Source organism: Rattus rattus, chromosome 1 (genome assembly GCF_011064425.1).
Source record: "Rattus rattus isolate New Zealand chromosome 1, Rrattus_CSIRO_v1, whole genome shotgun sequence".
Classification (NCBI taxonomy): domain Eukaryota; kingdom Metazoa; phylum Chordata; class Mammalia; order Rodentia; family Muridae; genus Rattus; species Rattus rattus.
In genome coordinates this window covers 52742183-52760024 of record NC_046154.1, presented here as the reverse complement: position 1 = coordinate 52760024, position 17842 = coordinate 52742183, and the positions used below count along the sequence as shown (strand labels likewise).

The following is a 17842-nucleotide window of genomic DNA, read 5'->3' as shown; positions in this document are numbered from 1 at the left end:
ATTCCCAGTGCTCTTAGGGTATAGTAGGAGCAGGGGCACAGAAAATTCCAGGAAGTTTTCAGGCCATAGCTGATAGAAACAATGGTTGAAAACTAATAGACACTGTCTCAAACAAGGTGGAAGGCAAGTACGAGCACCTGAACTTTCCCACTGACTCCCACTCTCTTAGACTCACTCTCAAATATACTTTTTAGTTACCTGTCAGCCCTGATAATAAATAGTAAAGCAGTACCATGTAATTAAACATATTTCTCCCAAGATATTTTTGTATACAATACTTCCTGTTGTCTTTAAAATTTCATATGATAAACACATACCAAACTAGAGGAATAAAAGATCTGGTGGTGTTGCTTCATGCAGAGTACTTGTCTAGAATGTAGGAGCTGTGAGTTCAGTCTTCAGCTTAGAAAAAAATAGTGCCTTTATAATGACATAGTATCTTAAAAATCAAAACAAATGACTTAATATTGTATCTTTGATTTTTCCGTATTTCTTTCATTCCTCATAATAAGTAGAGATCCAGTTTGTTCTTGCTGACCCCTTCTTTTCCTCTATAGATTCCCCCTTTCACTTCATACTCCCAGACTTTCCTGCCTGCACTCAGGTTTGTGTCACTAATGATCAGTAATTCTTTGAGGGGTCCTGATTGTTGGCACACTGCCCTTGTCATTCCAGACTCTGTTGAGCTGTCTCTTGGTGGTTCCTTGATCCTGTGAACACAGCATATTTATGCTCACCCTTCTCACCCCATGGGAGGGTTCATCATTTGCCAGATTTCTGTTCTCTGAGCAATATACCACCCCTGCTAGTAGGAGCATGGGTGCCAGAGTTTTTTTTTTTTTCTGGTGCATGCTCTGATTTCTGTTTGCTCTTTTATGGGTCTGAAAGAATACAAGTGTGTAGCTTTGTATAGAAGACTATTAATGGTATAGCCTCCTGTTTCATCCCTCCCACAATGACAGTATTTTCAACTGTTTTTGGTTTTACTTTTCTTGACAGGTCACTTATGTGTCCCTGAATACTTAGTGCTCTTACAACAGCATGTGGATGGTGCCACAAACTCACAACATTGGGGCATTTACTTATGTGCACATTGTTCTGTAAAGTTTTCAGTTCTCTGAAACTTTCGATAAACTGAGTTATTATTTTCCAAAGAGAAACATTTGAACCACTACTTTTTCAAAAAATACATACACACATTATACATTTTATTTTTTATTTGCTTGATTTCTTTAGCATTTTTTATTGAAATTTTTTATTTACATTTCAAATGTTCTTCCCTTTTCCAGTTACTGACCATAAGCTCCCTATACCATCCCCTTGCTTCTTCTTTTATAAGGATGTTCCTTCTCCTAAAACATCCCTCTTCTCACCTTCCTGCTCTGACATTCCCCTATAATGGGGGGTCCAGCCTTGGCAGGACCAAGGGCTTCTCCTCCTATTGTTGCCCAACAAGGCCATTCTGTCCTACATATGCAGCTGGAGCCATGGGTCTGTCCATGTGTAGTCTTTGTGTAGTGGTTTAGTCCCTGGGAGCTCTGGTTGGTTGGTATTGTAGTTTGTGGGGTTGTAAGCCCTTTTACTTCCTTCAATCCTTTTTCTGACTCCTCTGTTGGGGACCCTGTTATCCGTTCAATGGTTTGTTGCTAGTATTCATCTCTGTATTTGGCCTGCTCTGGCTGAACCTCTCAGGAGACAGCTATATAAGTCTCCTGTCAGCATGTACTTCTTGGCTTCACCTATATTGTTTAGGTTTGGTGGCTGTGTGTGTGTGTGTGTGTGTGTGTGTGTGTGTGTGTATACATGTATACATGTATGTATGTATGTATGTATGTATGTATGTATGTATGTATGTATGTATGTTTGGGCTGGATCCCCAGGTGGGGCAGGCCCTAAATGGCCATTTCTTCAGTCTCTGGTCCAAACTTTTTCTCCATATTTCCTCCTATGAATATTTTTGTTCCCCCTTTTAAGAAGAACTGAAGTATCCTCACTTTGGTAATTGTTTTTCTTGAGCTTTATGTGGTCTATGGATTGTCTATTTGGTAATTCGAGCTTTTGGGCTAATATACATTTATCAGTGAGTGAATACCATGTATGATTTTGGTTTTTTTTTTTGTGATTGGATTACCTCAGGATGATATATATATATATATCTCTTTATTAACTTGAATATTTCTTATTTACATTTCGGTTGTTATTCCCCTTCCCGGTTTCCGGGCCAACATCCCCCTAGCCCCTCCCCCTTCCCTTCTATTTTGGCTTCCCCTCCCCATCCTTCCCCCATTACCACCCTCCCCCCAACGATCACGTTCACTGGGGGTTCAGTCTTGGCAGGACCAAGGGCTTCTCCTTCCACTGGTGCTCTTACTAGGCTATTCATTGCTACCTATGAGGTTGGAGCCCAGGGTCAGTCCATGTATAGTCTTTGGGTAGTGACTTAGTCCCTGGAAGCTCTGGTTGGTTGGCATTGTTGTTCATATTGGGTCTCAAGCCCCTTCAAGCTCTTCCAGTCCTTTCTCTGATTCCTTCAATGGGGGTCCCGTTCTCAGTTCAGTGGTTTGCTGCTGGCATTCGCCTATGTATTTGCTGTATTCTGGCTGTGTCTCTCAGGAGAGATTTACATCCGGTTCCTGTTGGCCTGCACTTCTTTGCTTCATCCACCTTACCTAGTTTGGTGGCTGTACATGTATGGGCCACATGTGGGGCAGGCTCTGAATGGGTGTTCCTTCTGCCTCTGTTCTAACCTTTGCCTCCCTATCCCCTCCAAAGGGTATTCTTGTTCCCCTTTTAAAGAAGGAGTGAAGCATTTGCATTTTGGTCATCCTTCTTGAGTTTCATGTGTTCTGTGCATCTAGGGTAATTCAAGCATTTGGGTTAATATCCACTTATCAATGAGTACATACCATGTGTGTTTTTCTGTGATTGGGTTACCTCACTCAGGATGATATTTTCCAGTTCCACAGGATGATATTTTCTAGTTCCAACTATTTTCTATGAATTTCATGAAGTCATTGTTTTGATAGCTGACTAGTACTCCATTGTGCAGATGTACCCCATTTTATGTATCCATTTCTCTGTTGTAGGGCATCTGGGTTCTTTCCAACTTCTGACTATTAAAAATAAGGCTGCTATGAACATAGTAGAGCTTGTGTCTTTGTTTTATGATGGAGCATCTTTTGGGGATATGCCCAAGAGAGGTATAGCTGGGTCCTCTGCTACTACTATATCCTGTTTTTTGAAGAACTGCCAGACTGATTTCCAGAGTGGTTGTACTGGCTTGCAATCCCATTTCCTGGATGACTAAACAACTTCTCAGACATTCTATACTCCTCAGCTGAGAATTCTGTGTTTAGCCCTTTACCCCATCTTATAATCGCATTATTTGGCTCTTTGGAGTCTAATTTCTTGAGTTCTTTGTATATATTTGATATTAGCCCCCTATAGGATGTAGGATTGGTAAAGATCTTTTCCCAATCTGTAGGTTGCCATTTTGTCCAATTGACAGTGTCCTTTGTCTTACAGAAACTTTGCAGTTTTATGAGGTCCCATTTTTCAACTCTTGATCTTGGTGTTTTGTTCAGGAAAATTTACCCAGTGCACGTATGTTCAAGGCTCTTACCCACTTTTTCTTCTATTAGTTTGAGTATATCTGGTTTGATGTGAGTGTCCATGATCCACACGGACTAAGCTTTGTACAGGGGGATAAGAATGGATTGATTTGCATTGTTCTACATGCTTACCTCTAGCTGAACCAGCACCATTTGTTGAAAATGCTATCTTTTTCCTCATTGAATGGTTTTATCTCCTTTGTCAAAGATCAAGTTCATTTCTGGGTCTTCAATTCAATTCCATTGATGTACCTGTACCATTCCCATACAGTGGTCAGGGATGGTGATTCCCCCAGAATTTCTTTTATTTATTTTATTAGATATATTTATTTACATTTCAAATGTTATTCCCTTTCCCGGTTTCCTGTCCATAAGCCCCCATCCTCACCCTTTCCCTCATATGGGTGTTCCCCCATTTACCTCCTTTACTGCATCCCCTCCGACATTCCCTTGAAGTGGGGGTCCAACTTGGCAGGACCAAGGACTTTCCCTTCCACTGGTGCCCAAACAAGGCTATTTTCTGCTACATAGGCAGTTGGAGCCCTGGGCCAGTCCATGTATAGTCTTTGGGTAGTGGTTTAGTCCCTGGAAGCTCTGGAAGCTCTGGTTGGCATTGTTGCTCATATGGGGTTGGAAGCCCCTTCAGCTCTATCAGTCCTACTTCTAATTCCCCCAAAGGGTCCTGTACTCAGTTCAGTGATTTGCTGCTAGCATTGACCTCTGGATTTGACATGCTCTGGATGTGTCTCTCAGGAGAGATCTATATTTGGTCCCTTTCAACATCAATCTTATCTAGTTTTGGTATACATATATACCATATATGTATATATGTCACATGTGGGACAGGCTCAGAATGGCTGTTCGTTCAGTCTCTGCTCTAAACTTTGCCTCCATATCCCTTCCTATGAATATTTTTGTTCCCCCTTTTAAGAAGCGGTGGGAAGATTCACATTTTGGTCATCCTTCTTGAGTTTCCTGTGGTCTGTGGATTGCATCTTGGGTAATTCAAGCTTTTTGGCTAATATGCACTTATTAATGAGTACATACCAAGTGTGTTTTTCTGTGATTTGGTTACCTCACTCAGGATGATATTTTCCAGTTCATTCCATTTGCCTATGAATTTCATGAAGTCATTGTTTTTGATAGCTGAGTAGTACTCCATTTTGTAGATGTACCACATTTTTTAAAATTCATTCCTCTGTTGAAGGACAACTGGGTTCTTTCCAGCTTCTGGCTATTATAAATAAGGCTGCTATGAGCATAGTGGAGCATTTGTCTTTGCTGTATGTTGGAGCATCTTTTGGGTATCTGCCCAGGAAAGGTATAGCTGGGTCCTTAGGTAGTAGAATGTCCAATATTCTGAGGAAACTCCAGAATGATTTCCAGAGTGGATGTACCAGTTTGCATTCCCACCAACAATGTAAGAGTGTTCCTTTTTCTTCACATCCTTGCCAGCATCTGCTGTCACCTGAGTTTTTAATATTAGCCATTCTGCTGGTGTGATGTGGAATCTCAGGGTTGTTTTGATTTGCATTTCCTTGATGACTAAGGATGTTGACCATTTCTTTAGGTGCTTTTTGTCCATTCCATATTCTTCAGCTTGGAATATTTTGTTTAGCCCCCCTCCCGTTTTTTAATAGGGTTATTTGGCTCTAAGGAGTCTAAATTCTTGGGTTCTTTGAATATTTTGGATATTAGCCCTCTATCAGATGTAGGATTGGTAAAGATCTTTTTCCAATCTCTAGGTTTCTGTTTTGTCCTACTGACAGTGTTCTTTGCCTTACAGAAGCTTTGCAGTTTTATGAGGTTCCATTTATTGATTCTTAGATTATCTTAGAGCATAAGCCATTGGTGTTTTGTTCAGGAAAATTTTCCCAGTGCCCATGTGTTCTAGACTCTTCCTCACTTTTTTCTATTAGTTTGAGTATATCTGGTTTGATGTGGAGATCCTTGATCCACTTAGACCTCCAGTTGAATCAGCACCATTTGTTGAAAATGCTATCTTTTTTCCACTGGATGGTTTTAGCTCCTTCGTCAAAGATCAAGTGACCGTAGGTGTGTGAGTTCATTTCTGGGTCTTCAATTCTATTCCATTGATCTACCTGCCTGTCTCTGTACTAATACCACACAGTTTTTAATCACTATTGCTCTGTAATACAACTTGAGTTCAGGGATGGTGATTTCCCCAGAAGTTCTTTTATTGTTGAGTATAGTTTTCCCTATCCTGGGTTTTTTGTTATTACAAATGAATTTTAACATTGTTCTTTCTAACTCTATGAAGAATTGAGATGGAAGTTTGATCATGATTGCATTGAATCTGTAGATTGCTTTTTGCAAAATGGCCATATTTATTATGTTAATACTGCCAATCTATGAGCATGGGAGGCCTTTCCATCTTCTGAGATCTTCTTCAATTTCTTACTTCAGAGACTTGAAGTTCTTGTCATCCAGATCTTTCATTTGCTTGGTTAGAGTCACACTGACAGATTTTATATTTTTGTGACTATTGTGTAGGGTGCCATTTCCCTAATTTCTTTCTCAGCCTGTTTATCCTTTGATTAGAGGAAGGGTACTAATTGGTTTGAATTAATTTTATACCTAATCACTTTGAAGAAGTTGCTTATCAGATTTAAAAGTTCTCTGGTGGAACTTTTGGGATCACTTTAATATAGTGTCATATTATCTACAAATAGTGATATTTTGACTTCTTCCTCTTCAGTTTTTATTCGTTTGACATACTTTTGTGGTCTAATTGCTCTGCCTAGGACTTTGAGGAAACTATTGAACAAGTAGGGAGAGAGTGGGCAGCCTTGTCTAGTCCCTGATTTTAGTTGGATTGATTCGAGTTTCTCTCTATTTCTTTTGACATTCATGTTAAATTATGTCAAATGCTTTCTCAGCATCTAATTGGATAATGATGTGGTTTTTTTCTTTGAGGTTGTTTATATAGTGGATTATGTTGATTGATTTCCATATATTGAACCATTCCTGCATCCCTGGGCCTGGCATGAAGCCTACTTGATCATGAGGGATGATCGTATTGAGGTATTCTTGAATTTGGTTTGGGAGAATATTATTGAGTATTTTTGTGTCAATATTAATAAAGGAAATTGGTCTGAAGTTCTTTCTTTGTTCAGTCTTTGTGTGATTTACATATAAGCATCATTGTGGCTTCATCGAAGGAATTGGGTAGTGCTCCTTCTGTTTCTATTTTGTTTGGATAGTATTGGTATGAGGTCTTCTATGAAGGTCTGATAGTATTCTTCACTAAACTCTTCCTGTTCTGGGCTTCTTTCAGTTGGGAGACTTTTAATAACTGCTTCTAGTTCTTTAGGAGTTATGATACTGTTTAGATGGTTTATCTGATCCTGCTTTAACTTTGGTACCTGGTATCCCACTAGAAAATTGTTTATTTCATTGTTATATTCACTTTGCTTGAATATAGGCTTTTGTAGTAGGATCTAATGATTTTTTGAATTTCCTCAAATTCTGTAATTATGTCTCCCTTTTCATTTCTGATTTTGTTAATTTGGATACAATCGCTGTGCCCTCTAGTTAGTCTGGCCAAGGGTTCATCTATCTTGTTGATTTCCTCAAAGAATCAGCTCCTGGTGTTGTTGATTCTTTGTATAGTTCTTTTTGTTTCTACTTGGTTGATTTTAGCCCTGAGTTTGATTATTTTCTGCCATCTACTCCTCTTGGGTGTATTTGCTTCTTTTTGTTCTAGAGCTTTTAGGTATGGTGTAGAGCTGCTAATGTATGTTTTCTCCTGTTTGTTTTTGGAGGCACTCAGAGCTATGACTTTTCCTCTTAGCACTGTTTTCATTGTGCCCCATAAGATTGGCCATGTTTGCCTTAATTTTCATTAAATTCCGAAAGGTCTTTAATTTCTTTCTTTATTTCTTCCTTGTCCAAATTATCATTGAATAGAGTGTTGTTCAACTTCCATGTGTATGTGGGCTTTCTGTTGTTTTTGTTGTTATTGAAGACCAGCCTTATTCCATGGTGATCTGATAGGATGCATGGGATCGTTTCAATCTTCTTGTATCTTTTGAGGCCTTTTTGTGACCAATTATATGGTCACTTTTGGAGAAGGTACCATGAGGTACTGAGAAGAAAGTATATTCTTTTGTTTTAGGATTAATTATTCTATGAAAATCTATTAAATCCACTTGGTTCATAACTTCTGTTATATTGTCTATGTCTATGTTTAGTTCCTGTTTCCATGATCTGTCCATTGATGAGAGTGGATATCATATCCCACTATTATTTTGTGAGGTGCAATGTGTGCTTTGAGCTTTAGTAAGGTAGTGATGAGTGTAGATGCCCTTATATTTGGAGCATAGATATTCAGGATTGAGTTTATCTTGGTGGATTTTTTTCCTTTGATGTATATCAAGTGTCATTCCTTATCATATTTGATAACTTTTGGTTGAAAGTCAATTTTATTTGATATTGGAATGGCTACTCCAGCTTGTTTCTTGGGACCATTTGCTTGGAAGATTGTTTTCCAGCCTTTTAGTCTGAGGTAGTATCTGTTCTTGTCATTGAGGTATGTTTCCAGGATGCAGCAAAATGCTGGATTTTCTTTATGTATCAATTCTGTTAGTCTAAGTCTTTTTACTGGAGAATTGACTCCATTGATGTATGTGATATTAAGGAATAGTGAATGTTGTTTTCTGTTAATTTTGTTGTTAGGAATGGAATTGTGTTTGTGTGTCTCCTTTCTTTTGGTTCCATTGCAAGGAAATTACTTTCTTGCTTTTTATAGGTGTTGTTTCCCTTTTTTGTTTTGGAGTTTTCCATCTATTATACTTTTAGGGCTCAATTTGTAGAAAGATATTGTGTAAATTTGGTTGTGTCATGAAATATCTTGTTTTCTCCATCTATGTTAATTGCGAGTTTTGCTTGATTTAATAGCCTTGGCTGACATTTGTGTTTTTTTTAGGTTGTATATGACATCTATTTAGGATCTTCTGGCTTTCATAGTCTCTGGTGAGAAGTCTGGTGTAATTCTGATAGGTCTGTCTTTATATGTTACTTGACCTTTTCCCCTTACTTCCTTTAGTATACTTTCTTTGTTTTCCGTATTTGGTGTTTTGACTATTATGTGATGGGAGGAATTTTTTTCTAGTCCAATTTATTTGGAGGTCTGCAGGCCTCTTGTATGTTTATGGGCACCTCTTTCTTTAGGTTAGTGAAGTTTTGTTCTATAATTTTGTTGAAGATATTTACTGGCCCTTTAAGGTGGAAGTCTTTGCTCTCTTCTTTATCTATTATCCTTAGGTTTAATCTTCTTATTGTATCCTGGATTTTCTGGATGTTTTGGGTTAGGAAGTTTTTGTGTTTTACATTATCTTTGACAGTGTGTCAATGGTTTCTATGATATCTTCTGCCCCTGAGATTCTCTCTTCTATCTCTTATAGTCTGTTGGTGATGCTTGTGTCTATGGCTCCTGATCTCTTTCCTAGGTTTTCTCTCCAGGTTTGTCACAGTTTGTGATTTCTTTTTTAGTTAGTATTTCCATTTTTAAATCCTGGATGGTTTTGTTCTATTTCTTCACCTGTTAGGTTTTCTTTTCCTGTAATTCCTTTAAGCATTTTTGTGGATCTTGCAACAGAGAGGTGCTCCTTCAGGGGAGTTGCTTGGAGTAAAAGAGCTTGTCTTCCCTCTGGTCTCAGGTGTGTCAGGTCTCCTGACGACTGGTTTTCAGCCCCGGTTGCAGGCAGAAACAGAAGGAGTCCTGCCGGTGACTGCTGTAAGGTTCCTGTGCCCAGAGGGCCCAGAGGACACTAGGCAGGTTTCTTTTGGGCCAGGAATATGAGTAGAAGTAGTTGTCTCCTCTGAGCTCTCAGGTTTGTTCACACCTCTGAGAGTACAGCTCTTTCTCCCTTGGGAATTGCATACAGAGAGCTGTGGGACTGGTTCAGCTCTGGGTATAGGCATAACCAGAAGGTTCCTGCCCCTGACTGTTCTTAGGTTCCTGTATCCAGAGGGCACTAGGCAGGTTCCTCTTGGGTCAGGAATGTGAGCAGAAGTGGATGTCTCCCCTGAGCTCTCAGGATTGTCTGCACTTCTGAGAGTCCAGCTCTCTCCCCCAAAGGGCTTTGGGTTGTCACTTTAATTTCTTAAAAATCACTGTTCTAGCCAGGTGGTGTTGATGCACACATTTAATACCAGCACTTGGGAGGCACAGGCTGTTGATCTCTTTTGGACTACAGAGTGAGTTGCAGGACAACCAGGGGTACACAGACAAATCTATCTCAAAAAAACCAATAGTAATAGTGATGATGATGATGATGATGATGATGATGATGATGATGATGATGATGATAAATCACTGTCTAAGGTCACTGTGGTGTTTTTGTACAAAGTCTATTTTCTTTCAATTTTTCTTCCTGTCTCAATCCTTACTTTTTGCTGTCCTGTCAAACTCTTCAGTGTGCATGTTGATTTTACCTCACCTCTTATTCATTGTGCCCTTGTACTTGTACCTATTCTGCCAATGCTACTATGGTCTTCCTTGCTGGAGTAATTAAGCTGTCCTTAAAGTATGTATGACATCCGGTAAAGTGAGAGTAGTCCCTCCAGACACTGTCCCTCAAGCCTGCAACCACGAAAAGCAAGGTGTTGGAGATCATTTGTCTTTTGCCTTCTAAACAAGGTTTTTATTTTTGCTTTCTTATTTTGTTCTATTTTATTTAAACAGAGAGCGGACACTCTTTGAAGTATCTCATGACCACTACAGATGAATCCAATCTACCAACCTCCCAACAGTCCATAGAATATTAGAAGATGTTTACATTTTGAAGGAAGGAAGCAAACCTAAACTATGGTTTGAATGACTAAGAAATGACATTTGATGAGCTTAATAGAGAAGTGTATCTTTGTGGCCACAATGTAGGTTTGATGTAGTTCAGTTGGGGCATATGCTTGATTTTCAGGGATTCTAAAGTTTAAAGTTAATATTCATGTACTCTAATTTCTATTTTTATTAAGTCATAAAAGGATAATGATATGACTCTTGCTTTCAGAACCTGTCTTATTATAGATCACTAAATATGGTAGTTAATACCTTAACTAAGTGAATATTAACAGGCAACTTCTGACACATAGCTTTGCAAAAACTACATATGAACTGCAGGGATGGCATTCCATTTTTACTTTTATGTGTGAGAGCTTCCATATTAGATTGTTACAGTCATATAAATTGATGAAGTTCATCATTCCTGTGAATAACATGGCTTTCAAGTACCAAACTTGGAACAATCTAGGGATGTTGTTGTTGATAGTATTGAAAATGGCTTAAGTGTTAACTTTCCTTGTAGTTCAAAGAATGACAGAAGTTGTGGTAGCTATTAGAATAACCCTACACACTCAGGTAAGATTGCTTAGAGCCAAAAAGGGTAACAACCTACATAAATATTTCATTTCCACTGTCTCAGTCAAGACTTCTGGCAAACAGGGAAGTATGCAGGGAAGGGAGACTTTCTGGAGTTTTACAAATAATCCATGGTGAGGATGGGGTTTTTCTCCCTGAAAAACAGATAAATTGCCATGTCTGATGATGGTAATATAGCATAGGCTTTATAGCTTACATTCAAAGTAAACCAAACTGATCGACACAAGTAACATTCAAATTTAAGACATGTGAGTCACTTAAAGGTGTTCAATATTTTTATTTGGATTTCTAAATTTTTAAAATGTAGACACTACAAAGGCAGCATCCCTTTTTCTTCTTCATTTGCTATTAACAGATATCATTATAATATAAAGTCCAACTGCGAAATTGTTTTCATTTTTTTCACCAATAGAGGGAACCAAAATTTGATGAAGTAAACTTTGTAGAAGTTTCCTGACCACTGATCAGATATAGTTCAGACATAGGTGGTTATAAAAAAGAAAAACATTGCTTAGTGAAGCCTTCCCTATGAATCTGTTTAGGATGGCAATGACTTATTTCACAACTAATTACTCATTAAGAAGCTTTGGGAACCATAGAGTATATGAAACAGATCATTTCAGATAGAGAGGCATGAGCTCAACTGCGTTCTCTGTATTGCTTTGATTTTTCCATATTGAAGAATGAAGACAATAAGTCGATCAGATGCTGAACTCAGTTAAATTTTTGGAACCCTATGAAGATATCTAAGTAATAGAAGCATTAAGGAACAAATAAAATGTTTGAATAAAATCACAAAGATTCTGAGACACACAAGATGGGAATAGGATCAATTTACTCATCATATACTTGTATTTATCCTTCAGTATTTTAGCACTTACATAGGTCTATGCAATTATTACTGTATTTAGTGTTTGGTATACTTAATTCTATTAGCTTAAAACACTGTAACCTGGAAAGGCCAAGTTACATGTACAACCTCTGAATTGAACACATTTTCTATTTAGTTGTGTTAACTATTAAATGTGATATATCTGTAGTAGCTTTCATTTTGCATTTTGACATGTTTGCATTGTTTGTACTGAGTTTTATGTACATGAAGTTTTGATTTTTAGCTGCTTAGCAGGAATTCCTTGTTATGTAACCCTTGTTCTTATAAAACACCATATTGTACATTTGTCTTGTGTGCTTGTCTTCATTCCATGTGTTCCATAGGCTATATCTTTACATGAAGTTATGTATAGAAAATAAGTTTCAAGTTTGTTGATGTCTCTTTCGCTATCATTACCTTCAGCCAATGGGTACCCTCAGTTGTTATTTTCAGATAGCCTCCAGCAGATTCGTACTGTGACCTGAGGCAGATATGTTGTCAGTCACAGTTGCTTTACCTTTACAAGTTATGAGATACAAAGTAGATGTTGCTACCATCTTTGAAAGACTTGTTTTGCTCATTCTCCTGTATTACATGTTCTTGTTTTCATTTGAGTTTTTTGGTTTGGTTTGGTTTGTTTGATTGATTTTTGTTTTTGCTTTTTTTTTATCCATTAAGATTAAATTTTCATTTTGTGCTAATATAATTTACTATAGAATGGAATGATTTTTCATAAGAGAGTATTTTCCAGTCACAGTAACCAGTGTCTCCCAAGAACTAAGCATTTGCAGGCACAGCTCACTTAATATATCCCATGACCATGATGAAGCATCAAATTAATTTTTACCCATGAAGAGAGGACCATGTGTTTGTGTTCATTGCATTTGAAGAACTGAAGCCTGAGAGTTTTTCTTGTTGGATTTTGAAAAACTGAGGCTGTCTCTCGGTCGCCAACTGTGTCATTTGTGGCTGACTGATGTACCTTGCTTTGAACCTTACACACGTGCCTTTCTGCAAATGTGACTGAATGAAGATTTGACATACTGAGCATTCAATGTATCTTTTCTTTTAGCCTGAAACATTTGAGCATCTTTTTACCAAGCATGCAGAATCAGTGATATTTGGTCCTCTTCTTCTGGAGCCTGAACCAATTTCAGAAGAAATCAGTGTCGATACAGCTTGGAAAAATAAAGATGAGATGGTACCAGCAGCTATGGTCTCGCTTCTTTTGACCACTCCAGATTCCACAAGGGGTTCTATTTGTATCAGTGACCAGTGTAACAGTGCTAACTTCTCTGGGGCTCAGAGCACCCAGGGAACCTGTGAGGATGAGTGTCAGAGTCAACCCTCAGTTAAATATGCAACGCTGGTCAGCAACGTGAAACCAGTGGAAACTGATGAAGAACAAGGGGCTATACATAGTTCTGTCAGCCAGTGCATCACCAGGAAACATTCCCCACTGAGACAGTCTTTTTCTAGCAGCTCCTGGGAGATAGAGGCCCAGGCATTTCTCCTTTTATCAGATCATCCACCCAATGTGATTTCACCACAACTTTCATTCTCGGGGTTGGATGAACTTTTGGAACTGGAGGGAAATTTTCCTGAAGAAAATCATGGGGAAAAATCTGTGTATTATCTAGGAGTCTCCTCAGTAAACAAAAGAGAGAATGATATGCTTTTGACTGATGAGGCAGGGGTATTGTGCCCATTCCCAGCTCACTGTCTGTTCAGTGACATCAGAATCCTCCAGGAGAGTTGTTCACACTTTGTAGAAAATAATTTGAATTTAGGGACCTCTGGTAAGAACTTTGTACCTTACATGCCCCAGTTTCAATCCTGTTCCACTCACAGTCATAAGATAATAGAAAATAAGATGTGTGACTTAACTGTGTAATCTTGTCCAAAAACTTCCAGGTTCCATTCCAGTAGAGTGTGTCATGTATAATATGTTCTTTTATTGTTGTGGATGTGGGAGAAAACTACCAGAGTCTAGTTTGAAAATTATTGTTTCTGAATTAAGTGTGCCTATCTTCTTTCAGTAATTTGGACAAAGCATTTGAAGAATTCTTCATGAATCTAGTGATGTAGATCCACTCCTATTGAACACACTCCCAAGATATTTTTGCAGAGAGGGTCTTCTGATTCTAGCTAAAAACAAATTCAGGAACTATAGTCTATCTAAACATCTGACCTCTGAGGAAAGAACAAATTTCAACATTATATTGGCAGCTGAAAAAAAGGCTTCAAATTAACATCTCTGAGACATTGTTGTTTCAGGGGTGTATTTGTTTTACCTTGAATTGTCTTGTGTTGTGCAAATTCACTTGTGCAGTACACAGCTAAACTGAATAGGTATCCTTGTATGTTTTGGAAATATGTGACATGTTTGTAGTTTGTGCCTTCTGACCATGTTATTTGAAATATCACTTTATTATTGGATTTTTTATTTACATTTCAAATGTTATCCCCTTTATCACTCCATTAAATGTTGAATTTAAGGGGAGAATTGAACCTTAGGTCAAGAAGTACTCTTTTGAAGAGGAATAGGTTAACTAATCCTTTTACAGTTTTATCACCAGCACTTTGCAGTATGAACAGCTCCAAGACTTGTCAGGCTTTACCTCTCTATTATACTGAAGTGATGACTTCCGGACAGATTGACACATGTTACTCCTTATTATTCAAGAATCATCATCACTCCCAATCTACAGTGGGATTCACAACCACTGTACTTCACAACTTGTATACATTAACTTGATTACAGCAATAATTGCGCAAGGTACATGCTATATATTCTCACTGTATTATTGATATTATGAATGAGGCAATTACGTCATTTGCCCAAAAGTTCCAGATTTAGTGGTAGATGGAAGCAGAATTCAGATTTAACTCACATCTTTTTAATGGTCCCATCAAATTTTAATCTAAATATTACATTGCCATCCTTAAAAACAAACCAACTGATGTTATCAAAGAAGACCAAATACAAGGAAGCACAGTGATACATGAATGATTGGGACCTGGTGTTGGACTTCAAAATGAGTTTGGGGACGTATTATTCATTTCAGTGTTTGACATGGCAAGCTGATTCAATGACAGCCTGAAAAATAAGAAATTCAAAACTCCCTTATACTTAGAAGTTCAATGGCTAGAAGAATTCCAACAATATCAGAATCATCAATGTGAGTACATCAGTGCTGAAGCCTATGCTTATGTATTGCCAAGCATCATCAGCATTCTAATAACCTGACACTGGCTTGCTGATTTTACCACTAACCTAAGTAAATCCTGCCATTGGTTCTCTAGTCCAATTTTAGCTTTATGGATGAAGTGTTCTATGTGATGAGAGAGATCCCTGACACTGGTCAGATTTCTTTTCAGACTTCGCGTTCATTTGATGTTCAGAAGTCAGCAAAGCTCTCCTATGTCCTGAGTCAGTAAGATGTCTCACGGTCCCCACACAAGCCGACACCTGCTTTGTCATGAGAAGGTCATGAAGACCACTAATTGGTGTTCTACTTTAAGATATGTTTTTGTTTCTGTTGGTATTCACTAACAAATTATTACATGTTGAAGTTGACCTATCACATTTAATATTTGCTTATTGGGTAGAGTATCAATTGAAGTCTGTAAATCTCTCAGTATAGGAGAGATGGAAAATTTGAAATTGCCCCAGTCCGTGTGTAATTGGGGATTAACCTTTAGCATGTCCACTGTATAAGCATTGGCTTGGGCTTTGGGGCCAAGAACAATGGGCAAGACAAACCAATGGCTATTTTAGTCAGTTCATGGGTACATCCGGTAAGGGAGCTACAGTGAATTCACAGGACAAGAGTTATTGCTTTGCTGCAGGTTTGGGTTAGAGGAATCTAGAGATAGCATGTTGGTCTGAGCTCAATGATACTGCGTACATGTTTGGTTCTATTTAAAAACAAACAAACGAACAAACAAACAACCCAAAAATTACATCACAAACAGACATCTTTCAACAAGTTCAGAACAGGGACTGAATTATAGAATCTGGCCAATGAATACCCACAGGATAAGACTGTATTTCTTGCTAGTGAGTTTTATATCTGATTTTCCATTTGGAAACTATATTTCAGTATTACTACACTTTAGTTACTGTGTCCTTTTGAAAACTGTTTTTCACTAAATCAAGTTTTTAAAAATGTATGGGGTGTGTATGATTTTTGATATTCCAGAATAATCTTACATTTCTTCCCAAGGATTCTATAAAATTTCCAGAGATCTAGGAGTTCAACATAAATTTTAGAGTTTTGTTTTATTAAAGCTTTTGAATTTTATTTTTGTGTTATCAGTGTTTGGGTGTAAATCCAAGCCTCACACACGTCTGGAAAGAATTCTAACATATTGAGATACAACTTCCAACCTTGGCCTCTTAGATATTTTCAATGAATATGGAATTTTGCACATGTCTGTCTTCTAAAGGCCTTAAGTTGAAAAGCAACAAGTGTCTTTAAATTCAAATTTTACAGAAAGAGAACCCATAATTTGAGTTATTGCTTCACCTTATAACAACCAGACAATAAATTGTGTGTTAGGAGTGGCAAGATTTTGTTTATAGATTAAATGTACACTCCCAAGGGCAAAGATGCACAGCAAGTCACTCTGCATCTCTCGGGGAGCCATGCTCCTATTGCAGCCTTATGTTCCATTTCCAGATGCTCTGCATTTGACAAGAGATTTTCCTTTCTCCTTTTTTTTTTTTTTTCGGAGCTGGGGACCGAACCCAGGGCCTTGCGTCCTTTCTCCTTAAAATGAGTGCCAGACACTATATAGATTGAGTCAAGTTCCCAAGTCAGTGGAAGAGCCTAGGCTTAGTGTCAGAATTTCCACCCAGTCTTGCGACTCTTTTTATCCTTTTCCTGTAAAACTAATCCTTTTCTTTATAACATCAAAAATATGTTCACATTCCTTCAGTCATGAGGATATTAACTACCCAGAGCAGCAGGAAAACACATTTTTGACTGGGAGAATTGTGAGGTGTACACCCGGAAGTATTGGTAGTCTACTGATGAGTCAAGACCTACTATAGCTACAATTCTACATCACCACCAGTGAGTGTTAACAAACCTCTAATTCCCAGTGACTTTCAGAAGAAATGTAATCTTTCTTCATCTTCCAGGACTCATCTTGACAATTATTTTAGTGAGCACTCAGAAGTAATCCCTGAATAAAGCTATTCTCAAAGTTGAAAGCACAAAATTAAAATGGCCTACTGTACTGTGATTAAGCTGAGACCGCATGTGGGATAGCTCCCAATTGTAGCTAGAAATCATGTGGAGAGCCATCATAAGTTTACTCTCTAGAGCCTCTAGTTTGGAAGAGTAAAATGCTTCTGCAGTTGTCAATGTGGAGGGAGCAACTTAACATACAACTGTTTTACCACTGAGACAATGTGACCTGCCTTTGTATGAGCAGCCTGAAGTGAATTCCATGGACGGTCATTTATAAGGAATGAATTATTTTTATACAAAATTCATCAATATTTATTTTGGAAAGCTGCTTTTGAAAATGTCTATTTTTCAAAATTTGCTGAGCTTAAGATCCATGACATTAAATTTAATGTTATAAAAATCACTGTGTTTGTTGTAAATAAAACACTTTAATCAAAAAACATGGACCTGATTATAAACTTGGAAGATGTTTAATTTAGTAGTGAGATTCCTATGTTGTAAATACTTTACTTTTGAAACATGTATATAAGTACAGGGAAGGAAATCTTTCTGTTTAATGATGATTTGTATCATAATAAATAAATAAAAGAGGTGTTTTTCCCTAGGGAAAACCTTATGATTGTCCAGTGCTGAACAGTATTTTCAAACTGTGAATATATATTTTGGATTTATTTATTTTAATGTAGGTGTATGTTTCACTGGTGTGCACTTATATGTATCACATAGTGGGTCAGAAGCAAGCATAGAATCAGATGGA

General features: G+C 37.8%; 1 protein-coding gene across 1 annotated transcript in view; it reads left to right on the top strand.

The window, feature by feature from the left end:
* The window catches only part of Lepr (leptin receptor), a 100460-nt gene extending 85091 nt beyond the window's left edge, over positions 1 to 15369 (top strand). Inside the window, exon 19 of the mRNA XM_032901686.1 lies at positions 12957 to 15369. Coding sequence (XP_032757577.1) covers positions 12957 to 13778 — 822 coding nt within the window. The 3' untranslated portion in view covers positions 13779 to 15369. The remainder of the gene's footprint in view (positions 1 to 12956) is intronic.
* Positions 15370 to 17842: the final 2473 nt, after the last annotated feature.